This window comes from Lytechinus variegatus, chromosome 7 (assembly GCF_018143015.1).
Source record: "Lytechinus variegatus isolate NC3 chromosome 7, Lvar_3.0, whole genome shotgun sequence".
NCBI classification, from domain to species: Eukaryota; Metazoa; Echinodermata; class Echinoidea; order Temnopleuroida; family Toxopneustidae; genus Lytechinus; species Lytechinus variegatus.
This window is the reverse complement of record NC_054746.1, coordinates 35150148-35167547: the sequence shown is the minus strand read 5'-3', so window position 1 is coordinate 35167547 and position 17400 is coordinate 35150148. Positions and strand designations below refer to the sequence as shown.

The following is a 17400-nucleotide window of genomic DNA, read 5'->3' as shown; positions in this document are numbered from 1 at the left end:
TGGCGTTAAATTCCCTGTCAACAATAATTTATGATGATTTATATATATATACATTTAATATATATATATATTTTTTTTTTAAGCCATAAGTTTTCATAAAATAGAATAATATTCGAATAAGTTTGTTGTTAAAAATATCTCATTTATTTTAGATGTTGCTTTTAAAGAAGTACTTTTTTGGTAGCGCCCCAAATTTCCAAGATATTCATATAATTTTTGTAATGATATTCAGTGAGAATAATAACCAATTAAAGACCTCCTATACATTACGGGTTTGATGTATAAAAAGACGTTTTCTTCCACTTTGTCAATAATTTCTTTATTTTAATCAAAATATACTTGTAATTAACATTTTCCTGAATCTCTAAATCTAATGAAAAAGTTATTCCCAATATTTTGATAGCTTCAACTAATTTACCAAAAGGGAACACCACCAATCGGCCCGGCCCTCTGCACTGATTCTGTCTGTAGCGGAGAGGGCGACACATTATTTTGCAAATTAATTCAGTTGCTATGACTCCGATTGTCCACACTGTGTGGGGAAAATGGCGACTCTTTTACGCTTACAGCGGAGCACCGGGTCTATTATGCAACAAATATTCATTAGAAATAAGTAAGTGATATCATCAATATGATTTATTTCAATTCATATATTCATTTCCATACTTATTGTAATATTTTAACACTTCTAATCACATTTCCGGAGTGATTATCCAGTGGCATTATTTAGGTGTGGTCCCACTCGTTTATCCTTGTGTTGGATATAGACCATGTTAGATATAGACCCAGTCGAAACGACGCTGACTTGACTGGGACTCGCCTCGGGAGCTATAATCGTTGCAGTTTCGCGCTGGCCGACTTCAAGCAAATTTTCCCACCAGAAACTGTTCACAAATGTTATGGCAAATCTCTCAGTCACATTTTTAGGTCAATAAACACTTTCCAAATATCCCAGAACATTCGAACACGAGACGCTTTGTTAGGCAGGACAACAAGAATTTCAAAATGTGTTTGTTGTCCCCAAGAATGATATCAAAAAATTTCTTAATATCTAATTTGTCATGTGAAACCACTTAAAACTTACGTAAAATTCATTTAAACTGCAAAAAACAGCAATTTCATAGCACCAACATGGGTCGAAAAAGTCATAGACATCGCGGGTCCCTGTTAATGCACTGTCCTTACTATCGATAGTTTAAACGATCACGATGTGCTCGCTAAATGCGCGCGCCCGTCGGCGTCTGCTAGCCGTCCTCTGCTGTGACTCTCAAATAGCCCCGCATGTGCGATTTTTAGTCAGATCGTCCCATATGCTCTTTTTCATGTTAGTACATAGATGCGTGCGCGTTTTTTGCGGACGCAGATCATGTACCCATCTCTGTCGTCTGCTACGGCTCTCTATATCAGTCCCAACTTGTGAAATGTGTTTTCTGGTGTATTTTCATTTGGTCTACATGCAGTTTGCCCACTTGTTATTTGGTCTAATGCCAAATGGGCTAAACCCATTTGGTCAACTAAATTGCCATTTGGTCTACACTTGGTCTAATTCTCATTTAGTGAAATGTCCAGTTGGTCTAATTTCAGCATAACCTACATAATTATATATTTTTTTACTTTGTCAAATACTGGTACATAAAATTGGCTTTATATCATGCAGTTCCACATTGTAAATATGTATATTCATTTGGTTCACATGCAATTTGCCCACTTCTCATTTAGTCTGATGCCGAATGGGCTAAACCCATTTGGTCTACACTTGGTCTAATTCTCATTTTGTGAAATGTCCAGTTGGTCTAATTTCAGCACAACCTAGGCTACTTAATTATATTTTTTAACTTATATACATATATTTTAGTCTTTATACATATACCAAATGGGCTTGACCCATTTGGTTTAAAAAAAATTCTAATTGCCATTTGGTCTACACTTTGTCTAATTTACATTTGGTCTACACTACACTTGATCTAATTTTGAGTCCAGTCCAGGGTCTAATTTCAACATGACCTACATCATTATGATTTTATACTTTGTGAAATATATATTTTTTTCTTTATATAATTTCATTTCACCTTATAGTTTTAGCATTGGTTTCCAAATAAATAATACTTGAACAGTGGCATAATCATGATAATGGAGCCAAAAGTTTTGAAAGGTGTATCGGGTAAATTTATAAAGTTGCAAGCAGAAGCAAACAACAAAAAAATGTTGAAGGGGGGGGGGGGGGGGGGGGGGGGGGGGGGGCGGTGTTAATTAATTTCCTTTTATTTTCCAATGCCAGATCAATCTTTGTTTTTGCTTGCTAAATTTTTTAAAAATTATATGTTCTGTTCTATCTACAATTTTTACTAATGATCCTTTTTTTACTTATTTTTTTTCAGACACATTCGCACCCGAACCGACTCTACAAGGGAAGAGAAGGAATTATTGAACCCCTTGAGAATATACAGGTCAAGGGCTGTAATAGTATACAGGGGCACTTCCTGGGAGTTTAATTTCATTTTAATTATGTGTTTTTAGGATTTTTTTTTAGGATATCTAACATTGCAGTGAAAATTATTGCCCCTGCTGATAGTTTTTCAGCTGTGCATGCCCCTCCTTAATTTCAGTGAATAAGGTGTGGCACTGCCCTCTATGATTCATTTTGAATTTTAATGGGCTCCAAAATGCAGTAATTTATAAATGATAGCATAATCTTATTTTGATAAAGCATTTTACTTAACGGGGGGGGGGGGGGTGAATTTGACTACTAAACCAGCCCCCCCCCCATGTCAAGGATTAAATTTTTGGAAAAAAAAGCATATATAAAATAGATATAGTTATTGCATATCAGAATATTATTTTTTCTTGATGTTTTCTCAATAACTCTAAGCTGTTATTGATGAATTCTTTCTTGAAACAAAAATAAGCAATTTATCCAAACATGTCAGTTTCATTTTGTAGACATATGCATTGAATTTACCAATTCAGAATATAAGGTATGCAATCTTTCATAAATGTTGATTTTTATCACTGGTGGATCTGGGGGAGGGCACATCTAGCTCAACCCCCCCCCCCCCTTTGAGAGCTACAGTCAAGATGTAATGAAAATACGCAATTTTCATCAAAGAATCCCCCCCGTAAGGCCCTTTTTTGCTTGACAAATTTTCATCCTGAAAATGTGCCCCCCCCCAGGATAAATCCTGGATCCACCACCCCTGGTTTTGATTAAGTTTACATGTATTTTCATTTTGAAAAAAAAAAAATTCCTAGAGATTTATAAACAGCATGATTTACACTGAGCATTTCATACACTTTGTGCAGAAGAAATATTATCTTGAGAAATTTGGTTATTAAATTATGGAAGATATCTTTTGGAAATGAAATTACTTTATTGCAGTTATGTCTTACATTGTATTGTCATTTTACTTGATAGAAATTCATTATTTTTTATAACCATGACAGTGTTATAAATTCATATTTGCTAAATTGTAATAATCATTTTGATGTTCCTTCATCTTCATGAAAGTATGAATTCTAGTCATCTGCTTCAGTCTGCCCAATGAAATGGTTACAAAGGGCCTAAGCATCCCTTGTCATTTTTCAATAATTAGTTAAGTCAGTAGTCAAGTAAGGGGTCAGACAGTTTGGCTGTATTATATTTGTTTAATTGTCTTACTAGTGTCAATTTACTAAACTTTTTCTGCTTGTGATTGAACCACCAAATTGCCAGATAGTACCATTTTGTTGGGCAGACATTAATATTGACTAGAGGACTTACTTTCCAAACCAACCTAAAGATAATATGATACTTCATGTATTACTCAAATCAAATTCACTCAAAACCATACACTAATGTACTCTCCTCAAAAATCAGTTCTCACTTTTAGGTATTGATCATTCAGTCAATAAAATAATAAAAACAGAGACAGGAGGTCCTCCTCAAAATAAACACAAACACAGAGTCTCACATACACACTACACATTAAGAGTAAAATCAGTTTGTATCTTTCGTGGGATTTGTTTTTATGTAAATCTGGATTCTTCTTGTTAGTAGGGCCTTAGGTCACTCTGACTTGAACTTAAAACTTCCAATCTCAAGAAGGCAAGATATCTCAGTAGATAGTCATTGTCAAGATGTTTAGGAGTTCAATCTGGAGGTGAGGTTATTCATGATGGCATCTGATATTCTGGCAGAAAGAATGAGAAATAAAAAAGTGCATAAATACAATTATTTATTTTTTCAATGCAAATTAAATAAACGAGTCATTCAAGATAGTGTGTATTTTTTAGAGGGGGGGGGGGGGGGGGGGGGTGATGGCATATTTTAGTCCAAATTATTTTTATCTTCATTTTTTTTCCACTTGTATTACCATTTATTCAAAAATTGCAATAAACATATTAATATATAAATGAGTTTTAATCTAGTTGGCAAAAGAAAAACCAGTGGCGGCGGCAGTGCAAAGAAAATGCCAGTAAAAGGCAGTAAAGCACTGTGTCTGAGTGACTGACACCACGGCACTGACAGTGAGGTGAATGTTCATTTTCCAGTGCATGCACATTATTGCCCCATCATATTCACTCGTTTTCAGAAAATATTTAGTTATTCCTCATATGACCATGATTATCTCCTTCATGTCATTACTCTGGTGTTTATTCATGATTTTAAATTCAGGAAATCATTTAGCAAACAAAGAAAACAAAGCATTTCTGGACTGTGATTCCGTGTGATTCAAGTTCTATTTCATTTCTGTGTATCACACGTACGCACGTACGTGACGTAATCTTGATCTCTAATCTGCTAATTGTTATGTTAATTAATCATCCCGTGCGCGCGATTAAAATGGCTCGAAATTCGACCAAATTCAAGGGCAGCTCAGCTTGTAAACCTCACTGAGAAAGGCTTCCACAGCCTTTGCGATTCCCCGCGCTGCAATTTAACTGCAAGACACAGAAAGGAAATCAATTCAAGTTTCACAATCAACGGAAAATCCAGAACACTTCGAGACCCATTTTGCAAGAAATACAACTAAATAAGGTAAGAATTGAGAGCAACTCACGACACTTTTGACTTACCGACACTTTCATGGTTATTTTTGGAAGATTTCATGGAATTTGGGGCACGAAAATGACTTCGGTAGCTCGCGAAAGTCCTATGCATTACGATGACATATTTTTCATCGCACGGGAGGACAATCACAAAGAGAAAATATCATATTCATCCGCGCTGACAGGGGCTTAATTTTGACGATATCGCATCGCTATGCGATTTCACTCATTGACAAGCGGACGAAACTTACGTACAAATTTTGAGCACTTCCGCGACAGCGCCATCTAGTGACTACGGCCGTGCCTACTCTAGTCCCTCCAGCCAATTGCAAAGTGGTGGGACTCAACTCCAAAATGTACTAAAAATATTGACCTCTCTCGATCACTAACGTTCTTATTGGTCATCAATATCCACTTGAGGATCAGGACCAGGAACTTCACAGATTCAGATACGAGTCGAAGGGTGACTGTCAGTAGATTTGAGACCTTCCCCCAATCGGACGACAGTCTACAAATATTCTTTCATTACGCACATGAGTCATGACACTTGACAGATGAAGACATCAATCAGTATAACGATTATAGCTGATACTCATGTAATGTCACAAAATGTATGGTCATTTCCCCCATGTCTGCGCGGTCTCCCAAGTCTGTGCACCCGTGTATCTGCGCAATTCTAGTAAAAGAAGATATGCAACGAGCATGAACTTTACACATGCAATACATTGACAGGTATTCATAAAAAATCTGACTCAAAATGGTGGAAAAATAATGAATTCAGGGCATTTCATGTGACAGCCTCAAAAATGCAGCCTTTGTTATCAAAATCCCCGAATCGTGTGCAAAGTGAATGAGGGCGCAGACATGGGGTACCATTGTTTTTTTCAATCTGAAAATGACTGCCCGAGGTTTTTTCAAGAAAATCCTATATTTTCTTTCATTTTTTAATGAGAAATTTGGTACACTTACTCTTAATAATATAAGGAACATTATTAACCAAAAGATTTTGTGAAATAAGTAGAAATTCATGTTAAATCGTAACTCAAATTGTTAGGTGCGCAGACTTGGGGCCCCACCATCATACTTACAAAATGTCTGTCCTCTTGTTTCTTTCATTATTTTGCTATATACTTCCTTGTGAACTGTTGAGTATTCCATGCATTTGTTTATAATTCATTATTGCCATGTGCTCACTCTAAACCATCCAGAGATGCAGAGGAGCAGAGAGATATTGAATACAAGGCAGTAGTGAGGGTCCAAGCATGGTTCCGTGGACAGCGTGTCCGGGCGTATATTCTTCATCTGCATCGATGTGCTACCATATTACAGAAGGTTTGGAGAGGTTATCTTGGTAGAAGAGTTTACCGGGCTATGATCAAACAACTCATGTTGGTGATGAGGATGAAATATTATAACAAGATGGCTACCTTAGTAAGTATTGTGCATTACATTTTGTTTATATCAAACATTTTTGTATAAATAAAAATCAACTTTTGACATATTTCAACATTTTATTGTGTACAAAATGTTTTAATGTGCTAGATGAATATTGTCTAATCATTGATAATTCAAAGGGATTGTTGAAATATTCTGTGGTTATTTTCAATGCAGGTAATTTTCTTGACCTTAACCAACCAAATAATTAAGATTATGATAAATGCAACATATCCCAACCTCAAGCATATAGTTTGAACCCCCTCCACCCAAATAAAAAATGAAAATGAATAAATAGAAAAAATATACATATACATGTATATGAAATACGAACGAATGAATACATAAAATAAAAAATAGATTAAAAGAATAAAGGCAAAATATACTGCTGTCAATGCAAATTCTCAATGTGTCAAAATATTTTACCGGGGGGGGGGGGGCACTTCCATTGACGAGTGGATACCATGTGTGACCATGGGGTCTCGAAAAGCACCCAACACACGTATTTTCCATATTCTGAAAATGCACCCCTTTACAAGTATTGGTGTGTGAAACCCTACCCTTAACAATTATTGGAAACAAAACGATACTCTTGGCAAGTATTCCCTGAATTGAACCCCTGAACAAGTACAGCGATACAGTAAGTTTAGTATGTCACGGACGTCGGTTTTACCTTTACATGTACCTACATCATTGGGTTAAGCATGGCCACACCTCGCTCAAATCGGACTCTAAACACATAGTGTTGACTGTTGGGGCAGAAAGTACATCCTTTATAAAACATATAAGTCTTTTTTAAACCTCGCAAATTTGACCCTAAACACCTAGCTTTCCTAGTGAAATAGATACCCTTTTTCATTATTTACAATGTAACATGCCCTATCTTGAAAAAAAAGACATCCTTTTTTACGTTTTTTTTTTTGTCGCATGGTATCCACTCGTCAATGTAAGTGGCCCCCGCCCCAGATATTTTACCCAATGAAAGATTCTCATTAATTAGTACATTTGCATATTTATGGTTTTCATACCATTTCTATTGTATCATAGAAAATAGAAAGACAGAATATCATTGAAGTATTTTATTTTTTATTAATTTATTTCTTTTGTTGTTATTTCATGATGAGTTATTGACCTATTGGAATCATTTTACATTTATATAGATACAAAAGATTTGGAAAGGATATTACACAAGGAAATATGTAGCGAACTACTTCAGTAGAAAGAGATATCTAGAAGGCCTCATCATCAAGAATGAAATAATAAGGTAAGTTGATCAGGATGTCTCAACTTCATGACCCATTTTCTAAAATATTTATGCAAAGATTGTATGTGCATCATACATGTTTGATCTCTCACTCTAAAGCTGAGGGTGTATTCATACTAAGGCTTAAAGTTATGAGTTAGAACACAGCCTCAATAAGAGTAGACCAATTAGCAAATGAAAGAAATAAAATATACATAATTTATTAAATGCAATCATTCTCTTAGATCTATTATTGGATAAAAATAATATATTTAGCCCATAATTAGATTACCGTATATAACTTGAAGATTCAGACAGTAATGGAAGCCACTGTTCGCATTCATTTCTTGGATCGAAGCTTGCAGTCAGTCCAATTTAATGCACTTCATAGCATAATGATTTACAGAATAATTGGCCTTCCATATCAAACAGCACATGAATCAGAGGGATACACTAAAAGACATTGGAATTGAATTAATACTACATTGTATTGCACATTTTCTAAATGTGAAATATGTAATGTTCTATTTAAAAAAGGAATCTTGTGTCACTGCGCTCAACCAACAATAAGAAATCACAAAATTATGATCCAAGGTGAGTTGCAAAGAAGTTGATATTAATTTCACATGAAATATTGATATATTACATAAATTTCTTTCATATTTTCAGGAAAGAATTGGAGGAATACAAAATGCAGCAAGATGAAGAAAAAGCACAAAAACTACAATCAGAGATCAAAGAAAAGGTGTTTGAAGAAGCCAGGAAGAATCACTATCTCCTTAGTACTGAAGTGGTAAATAAATCATGAATCATATTATCAGATGTTCCTTTGTTCATTTTTATTTGTCCCTGCAGAAGAAACTGTTAGGTGCTTGATCAAGTCAGGGTCTACATTTGTTTTACAAAACAATTGCAATGTCATAAGTTTTATTTCCAAAAAGGCTATTCCAAACCCCCAATAAGATGATAATGAAATCATTTGTTTCAGTTGAGTTCCAGTATTGAAGGAGAGAAAAAAGTCATTGTCTAGATACATATGCAGTAATAGGTTTAATGCAAAAGGGTCAGCAAGTGTGAATCCCAAAATGTTAAAGATGCACAAAAGAAGAAGGCCTTGAATAGAAAATTATGAGTTTTCATTGTATAGGATGTTACATTATTTTTCTACTGAACAGAATTTTGTTACTCAGAAATTTTCAAAATTTCAAGTTCTCAAAGAGTTTTCTCCATAGAGGTGTAGTTGGAGTGATATCTTACTGTATAGGCAATATGAAATTGCATTCCGTTAAAGGCTTAATTGTTGCCCGCATCTGTTTGGGCTACTTTCTTTGGTACAAGAATGAGAATCTCGAAATGGCCCTATACAGTGTAGGAAGCTATTTCTTCTTGTTTGCCAACCCTTGAAAAATAATTTCATGTTCGTCCCCTGCAGGTTCCTGGTGTTTACAACTCACCTTTCAAGCCTTACCCAGACGAGATGGAGTTCATCTTGAGAAGTGTTAAGCCACGCCCACCCCCTGGTCCAAACCCAAAGAGAGACAATAGATCAGGGAAGGTGATGGCACCAAGCCCTCCTTTACCCCTCACTACCCCCTTGCCACCAATCGGTCAGAAGCCACAGGTAAGATCAAGTGACCTCATTTTTATCTCACCTGCGAAGCATAGTGAGACTATAGGCGCCGCTTTTCCGACGGTGACGGCGTCAACATCAAATCTTAACCTGAGGTTAAGTTTTTGAAATGACGTCATAACTTAGAAAGTATATGGACCTAGTTAATAAAACTTGGCCATAAGGTTAATCAAGTATTACTGAACATCCTATTAGAGTTTCATGTCACATGACCAAGGTCAAAGGTCATTTAGGGTCAATGAACTTAGACCATGTTGGAGGAATCAACATCGAAATCTTAACCTGAGGTTAAGTTTTTGAAATGTCATCATAACTTAGAAAATATATGGACCTAGTTCATGAAACTTGGACATTAGGTTAATCAAGTATCACTGAACATCCTACATGAGTTTCACGTCACATGACCAAGGTCAAAGGTCATTTAGGGTCAATGAACTTTGGCCGAATTGGGGATATCTGTTGAATTCCCATCATAACTTTGAAAGTTTATGGATCTGATTCATGAAACTTGGACACAATAGTAATCAAGCATCACTGAAAATTTTATGCAAGTTTCAGGTCTCATGATTAAGGTCAAAGGTCATTTAGGGTCAATGAACTTTGGCCGAATCGGGGGTATCTGTTGAATTACCATCATAACTTTGAAAGTTTATTGGTCTAGTTCATTAAACTTGGACATTAGAGTAATCAAGTATCACTGAACATCCTGTGCGCGTTTCAGGTCACATGACCAAGGTCAAAGGTCAATGAACTTTGGCCGAATTGGGTGTATCTGTTGAATTAACATCATAACTTTGAAAGTTTATGGATCTGATTCATGAAACTTGTACATAAGAGTAATCAAGTATCACTGAACATCCTGTTCGAGTTTCAGGTCACATGATCAAGGTCAAAGGTCATGTAAGGTCAATGAACTTTGGCTATGTTGGGGTTTTTTGTTGAATAACCATCATATCTCTGTAAGTTTATTGGTCTAGTTCATAAAAAAGTGGTCATAAGAGTAACCATGTATCACTGAACATCTTGTGCGAGTTAGAGTAGTATTCAAAGTCAGCACTGCTGCTATATTGAAACGCGTGATGCAGGTGAGACGGCCAGAGGCATTCCACTTGTTAATTTATCATTTTCTTTCTCATGCTTCTCTTGTTCTCTCTCTCGCTCTCTCCCTACCTCTTTCTGCTCTTTGTCATTTTTTGTCTCACCTGCGAAGCAAAGTGAGACTATAGGCGCCGCTTTTCCGACGGCGGCGGCGGCGGCGTCAACATCAAATCTTAACCTGAGGTTAAGTTTTTGAAATGACGTCATAACTTAGAAAGTATATGGACCTAGTTAATAAAACTTGGCCATAAGGTTAATCAAGTATTACTGAACATCCTATTAGAGTTTCATGTCACATGACCAAGGTCAAAGGTCATTTAGGGTCAATGAACTTAGACCATGTTGGAGGATTCAACATCGAAATCTTAACCTGAGGTTAAGTTTTTGAAACGTCATCATAACTTAGAAAATATATGGACCTAGTTCATGAAACTTGGACATAAGGTTAATCAAGTATCACTGAACATCCTGCATGAGTTTCACGTCACATGACCAAGGTCAAAGGTCATTTAGGGTCAATGAACTTTGGCTGAATTGGGGATATCTGTTGAATTCCCATCATAACTTTGAAAGTTTATGGATCTGATTCATGAAACTTAGACATAATAGTAATCAAGCATCACTGAAAATTTTGTGCAAGTTTCAGGTCTCATGATTAAGGTCAAAGGTCATTTAGGGTCAATGAACCTTGGCCGAATCGGGGGTATCTGTTGAATTACCATCATAACTTTGAAAGTTTATTGGTCTAGTTCGTTAAACTTGGACATTAGAGTAATCAAGTATCACTGAACATCCTGTGTGCGTTTCAGGTCACATGACCAAGGTCAAAGGTCAATGAACTTTGGCCGAATTGGGTGTATCTGTTGAATTACCATCATAACTTTGAATGTTTATGGATCTGATTCATGAAACTTGTACATAAGAGTAATCAAGTATCACTGAACATCCTGTTCGAGTTTCAGGTCACATGATTAAGGTCAAAGGTCATTTAGGGTCAATGAACTTTGGCCGAATCGGGGGTATCTGTTGAATTACCATCATAACTTTGAAAGTTTATTGGTCTAGTTCGTTAAACTTGGACCTTAGAGTAATCAAGTATCACTGAACATCCTGTGCGCGTTTCAGGTCACATGACCAAGGTTAAAGGTCAATGAACTTTGGCCGAATTGGGTGTATCTGTTGAATAACCATCATATCTCTGTAAGTTTATTGGTCTAGTTCATAAAAAGTGGACATAAGAGTAACCATGTATCACTGAACATCTTGTGCGAGTAGTATTCAAAGTCAGCACTGCTGCTATATTGAACCGCGTGATGCAGGTGAGACGGCCAGAGGCATTCCACTTGTTTTCACTTTCACTTTCTCTTTATTTTTTTAAATCTTTCTCTCTTCTCTATTTTCTCTCTTATCTTTGTTCTTCCCTTTATTATACTTCCAATTTGCCTAGAATTTGTTCCCAGAATCCATTTGTTTCATTGCTGTTTTAACATAAGTTAAACACATTTCCTGATAGGTATTTTTCCTCTGAGAAATGTTCTTTTTTACTCTTATGGATGTTCATTATTTCATAAATCTGTATTTACTTTATATTTATATGCATAATATTTCATGAATTTACATCTTGATTGGAAATTAGAACAATTATGTTTTCATTTTTAAATTGCCTTTTCTTTTAATCTGAGAAGGTATAGTGGGAAGATTTTTTTTTTTGCAGTTTCATGTATGTAGACCCAAATTTGCTATATTTTGCCACTACAAATTTTTAGTGTAACTGACGATTCGAATACTATTATTGGACTATGACATCTGTCAGTATACATAAAACAGCACCTCTACTTAAATGTCCTTCCATCCTCAATATTGTATTCATTCAGGGTCCATTCCGAGAGCCTCTTGAAGTCCAGAAGCAGAGATTCAAGCCCTTGCAACCAACCCTGAGGGTTTCCACCTCCTACACCTCAGTAGAGGAGGCTAGAGCAGCAATGAGAGCTCAGGAATGGGTCATGAGAGTTAATGACAACATGTAAGTCATACATCTATCTCATGAATCTTAATTCTTGTTTTGATCATGCACCCATGTAACATGGTCATATTATATCCCGGTGTGTTGGCTCAGTTGGTAGAGCGTTCGTCTCACAACCAGGATGTCGGGAGTTCAATCCCTGGCCGCGTCAGACCAAAAGACGTTAAAAGATGGTATTGCTGCTACCCTGTTTGGCGTTCAACAATTGAAGGGATAGAGCCTCGTCAATCTGGCGCTGCACAGCGGCTGCCGGGCCCACGATCAATTGGGCAAAAAAAAATTCTGAGTATTTAATTTCTGGTGTCTATTTCAGACAATAAAATATGGATTTTTTATATATATATTTTGATTTGCGCGTGCCGGTATGTCAGCCAGGATGGAGAGCCTCTTGACAGGTTTTTGTGGTATCTCCAAACCAGTGCTAAACATCATGCTTCATTTTTGTGTAAATGTTGTTTTCCACATTGTTTGTAAGGAAATGAATCAATGAAAAGAATGTTTATATTATAATGATATTCTTTCAGAAAAATAATAATACATGAAACTTGTAAAGCACACTTTCCATCTTAATTTGATGATCAAGGTGCGTCATACCATGAGCGAAAATAAAAATTAGATGTTGAGGATCGTAAAGTTCTTGGGGGTGGTAGTTACATATCAAAGTCTTATAGTATGGCATAAAAATCCTAGATTTTACTCACCACCCTTCACCTCCAGCAACAATAAACAGTCATTTCATAACATACTAGTAGTGAATCATAAGATACTTTCTATAAATGCTGGGGATGAGGTCTTGCTAAAAAGACAAAATAAGCATTGTGGTGGATTTGTCATCTGTTGATACATTATCCATAAGACCTTGACATCTACAGGGCATTCTTTTATAGAGTCATTTTTGAGAGGATTTGAGGGACGAATTTGCTATTAGCCAATCAGGTTTATGGATTTCAGTAGACTCAAAATATTTTCATTGAAATTCACCTGCGTTATAAAATATCAGTCTCACTCATTATTTTTCGTCCTCTCTCTCTCTCTCTTTCGTACAGTTTTGTGCCTTTTACAAGGAGAGATCGAGATTATGAGTCCTTGCTTCACACCACATCCAAGTATGGCCACTTACCATATGGGTCACATTACTACAGAGAATCGGATCAGTCAAAGCATATTACTGCTGAGGTAAGTGTGACACATCTTGATTTCTTTAGGTGGTTTCAAGTCAACCCGAGTTTGCTCAATGTCCAAATTTTATCTCAATCAGCCCTGTTCAACACATAACGCCCAGTGAAGAATTTTCGCTTGAGCATGGAATGTTATTCTGAGCTAAGGAACAGCATGCACATTGGTATGGTGTCAGGAAAAATCACCCCAAGCCCAAACTGTTAGCATGCTTTCCCCCCCCCCAAAAAAAAAACATATCCAAAGGCGACTCAGGGTTTTATTCTTGAAATGATACCCATGAAGCAGCCTAATGGCATCTTAATGCAAATGATCTCAAGACTGTTCTCATCAGAAAAATTTTGCTCGTTTAGAAATCGCGAGATAATTAAACTAAAATGAAAAAACAGTGCAAAACTTTCTTAGCTCTGAATGGGTATCAGATGATAATCTTAGTAACGGAACTTGATAACTATCGTTCTTAAATTTTTATCTTTTCCTTTATTAATTGATTTTTTATTTTCATACTTTCTTCTTTTCCTTTGCAGAGGTTTCAACCGGTTGTTTCTCCTATCCCTGTCTTTGATAAATTAAACGACACATACTCAAAAGGAACAGAAACGGTTCCATGAAGAGGTGCTGCTTAACTGATTCTTACAATGCCCTATATGTAAATGTCTTGCAATATTATCTCCTATATTTCTTCATTTGAAAATAATAAAATATATGAGTCATTCGGATTGTAAATTTCTGTACAAAAGTGTAAATAAAACTGTAATATACCTAACTGTACAAATTTGTATCATATGTTAATGTAGATATCCTATAAATGTAAATATACAGTACTTATATCTGTAAATGATTTTATACTTCATTGATGTTTTGGAAAATGAAAATGTGTTGATTCACTTTATTCCATTATAAAAACATATTAAAGATTAATGTAGGCACTTTCTCTTCCCATGCTTTATCAGCATGTGATGTAGTGAAATATCATAAGTGTAAAAAAAACATAATATTTTATAATTATATATACTTGTATAATTCGTCATAATTATTTATGACAAACCTTGAAGCAATCAAAGATGATATAGCATCAATTTCCTGAGTTTTTCCAAATTTCAAAATTCAAATACATGTATAAAGAGGCATCAACAGCACTCTGTGTTTCATGTTTTACCAAGTTCTTGTCCTCTGTACCAGGATTGAAGTAAAATCCATTTGAAGTGCTCTTACTGCCATGTGCATATCACTGATTTTATTATCACTGATTATCACTATTTATTTTTTTACATATATCTGGAAAATGCTGTATCCTCATTGGGTATGGTCATTGTATGACAAGGCACTTCATCAATTTTTCATTTAAAAGTTATTCAATTAATTGGATGATCATGAAGAGTTAATAGTTCATGGTTTCTAGGACCCTGTACCTCTAGTCTGCAGGCACAGACCCTGATTGAAAGTAATGAACAAGAAGTAGGTATAGCACATGGTACATTACATGGATGGGTTGCTACGATTAAACATGTTTGATTATTATTATGTTTCATCCATAATATGCAATGATGCATGTGTGTATGGAAAATATCGGCCATTTTGCATTTTTACTGCAGTCATCAAACTGTTTTCATGAAAGGGAAACCAGCTATTAATAGATGTGCTGTTTCTTATCTAACATGAACATGATTAAATACATGAATGTTTACCATGGGTGAACAGGAAGCTACTTATTGAATTTCAATCACCATGTATGGTATCCTCATAATGGAACCTAGTTAAACTCCACACTAAAGAATTAAAATGCTAGGATTCCATCTTAACCTTCATGGAAAAGATGTTCCAAAGAACTACTGTAAATCTGCTTTTCATGTCACAATGAAAATAATTATGTGAATAAATTTTTCACAACAGGGTTAAACACAGTTGTACCTGGTGAATGAGGTTGGGACTCCATAGAGTATGTTAACCCAAAGTTAGCTTAATCCAGGGAGCATAATTTCATCAACATTTTTCATCTGACAATTGGCTGAGAAGCACTGTTTCTATGGCAACTGTCAAACAAAACAGGAGTTGTCAGATTAAACGTCTGACAAGCACTTTCATTAAATGCTCCCCAGTGTTACAAGATCATTCTAGATCATCTAAAGATGTCTACCCTTTCTGGTATTGCAATGAGCATTACTGTTTTGTCAAGAATTTTGTTACATACAAATTCAGATCGCAAGCTGATTTTCTAACCTTTTCATCTATTTTTTGTTGTCTTGATAATTTCATAGAATTGTCATTTTTCATTTAGACACAATTCCATGCATGGGACAGAAAAGTAATGAAAAAATGAACAATTCATGTTTCATACATGTGCTACTATATTTATGTTCCTGCACATGAGATAAGTTTCTACTGCTCACACTTATTTCCTTAACAATTACTGAAACAAAATACTATAGGTTTAGTTTTCGAAATTGCCAATTATTTTGAATATCACTGAATTGCACCACCCCCCCCCCTGATATTTGACTACAAATGTATGCCTTTTTAAAGTTCGAGTCAGTCAACTGACGAAAATTATTGTCTTTTGGCACAACACATTTATTCTAGCCCTCCACATATGATGCAGCCTGGATCAAGATTCATTTTTCCCATTTCCAGTTCTGACTTACTGATTATTATTGTATATGATTTTATGAATAAAATAATGTATGATACAGCTTATATACACATTTGTCTGCATTTTCTTGTTTTTCACGAATGTTAAAAAAGAGTGGTTTTATAAAGGGGGTTTTATTAATCTTTTCAACAACATTTTCATCAATGACCTGTACAGTCATGTTCTGTTCATTCCATGAAATTGATTATTAATATCAAGTGATGAAATAACACAAAATGCGGTCTTGTTGGAAAAGCCTCAATTAACCCCATCTAGGCCGAGGTATTTTGGGAGATCTCGGCCGTTGATTGCGCCGAAAATTGGCGCGCAGGTTGTCTCGGACATTATCTACAAATTTGTACAAAATTGTATAGTAATTTATTGCACGCAAAGTGCTTAAGTGATTATGCGTATTAGTATGCAAAATTATACTTTTTCCTCTAACTCCCTAACTAAAGCTCCAAATGTTCTAATTTTTGGTACAGAAACTCTTTGCGATGTTCCTAGCAAATGTACATGAAAAATTGCGATATCAGATCAATTTCTTATGTATACTGTATTGTTTTTGCAAATTTCTTATGCATTAAATTTCTTTGTTGTTTGGACCTTTTGTTTTTTATGAACTTTGTTGGGGACTCTTGAGATCATAAACAGCATAAAATAAATTCGTTTAGATCAGCAAAACTAAAAATAATCATACATTTATGATTGAAAATTCAGGTGGCGCAAAGTCCAAAAAATTCGCGCGGCGAATCGTAGGGGGGGGGGGGGAGGGCTCGGATGCCCCCCAGGCCAAGATAGGATTAAGTTGATATTGATTCTATAAATTATGATCGACCATATAAACCATAAGAAATAAAACAAGTTTTTACAATCAAAGCAGTGTAAGTTCAAACAGGCTTTTTAATGAATCCGTTTCTCTTAATTTTAGATTTTGTATATCTTTGAGTGTAATTGATATGATAAAAACATCGAAGGCTATATTGAAGGAGTGTTTTGAAAAAGGGGTGGGTATACTATAGACTTTTTTCAAAATTGGAGGACGAGGAAAAACTACATATTTATTGAATAAACAAAAGATAACCAATAACTGCCACTAAAAGTAAAATCATATTTCTGCATATGAAAACCACGAGAGATAA

The 17400-nt window shown here is 35.4% G+C and overlaps 1 protein-coding gene across 1 annotated transcript; it reads left to right on the top strand.

Annotated features, from left to right (window-relative positions):
* The first annotated feature begins 507 nt into the window (after positions 1-507).
* On the top strand, positions 508-14310 carry LOC121419113 (spermatogenesis-associated protein 17-like). Its single transcript, XM_041613428.1, has 8 exons — positions 508-613; positions 6234-6456; positions 7620-7723; positions 8372-8495; positions 9135-9323; positions 12305-12453; positions 13500-13629; positions 14157-14310. The coding sequence occupies exons 1-8, from the start codon at positions 546-548 to the stop codon at positions 14238-14240; spliced, it is 1071 nt and encodes a 356-aa protein (XP_041469362.1). The 5' UTR covers positions 508-545; the 3' UTR covers positions 14241-14310.
* The last annotated feature ends 3090 nt before the right edge of the window (positions 14311-17400 follow it).

Bases quoted from the DNA above. Each gene is read 5' to 3' on its own strand.
- LOC121419113 (XM_041613428.1), top strand. From the start codon at position 546: ATGGCGACTCTTTTACGCTTACAGCGGAGCACCGGGTCTATTATGCAA. The intron at 7,724-8,371 runs GTAAGTTGATCA...TCATATTTTCAG, and splicing joins ATCAAGAATGAAATAATAAG to GAAAGAATTGGAGGAATACA. The intron at 12,454-13,499 runs GTAAGTCATACA...TCTTTCGTACAG, and splicing joins ATGAGAGTTAATGACAACAT to TTTTGTGCCTTTTACAAGGA.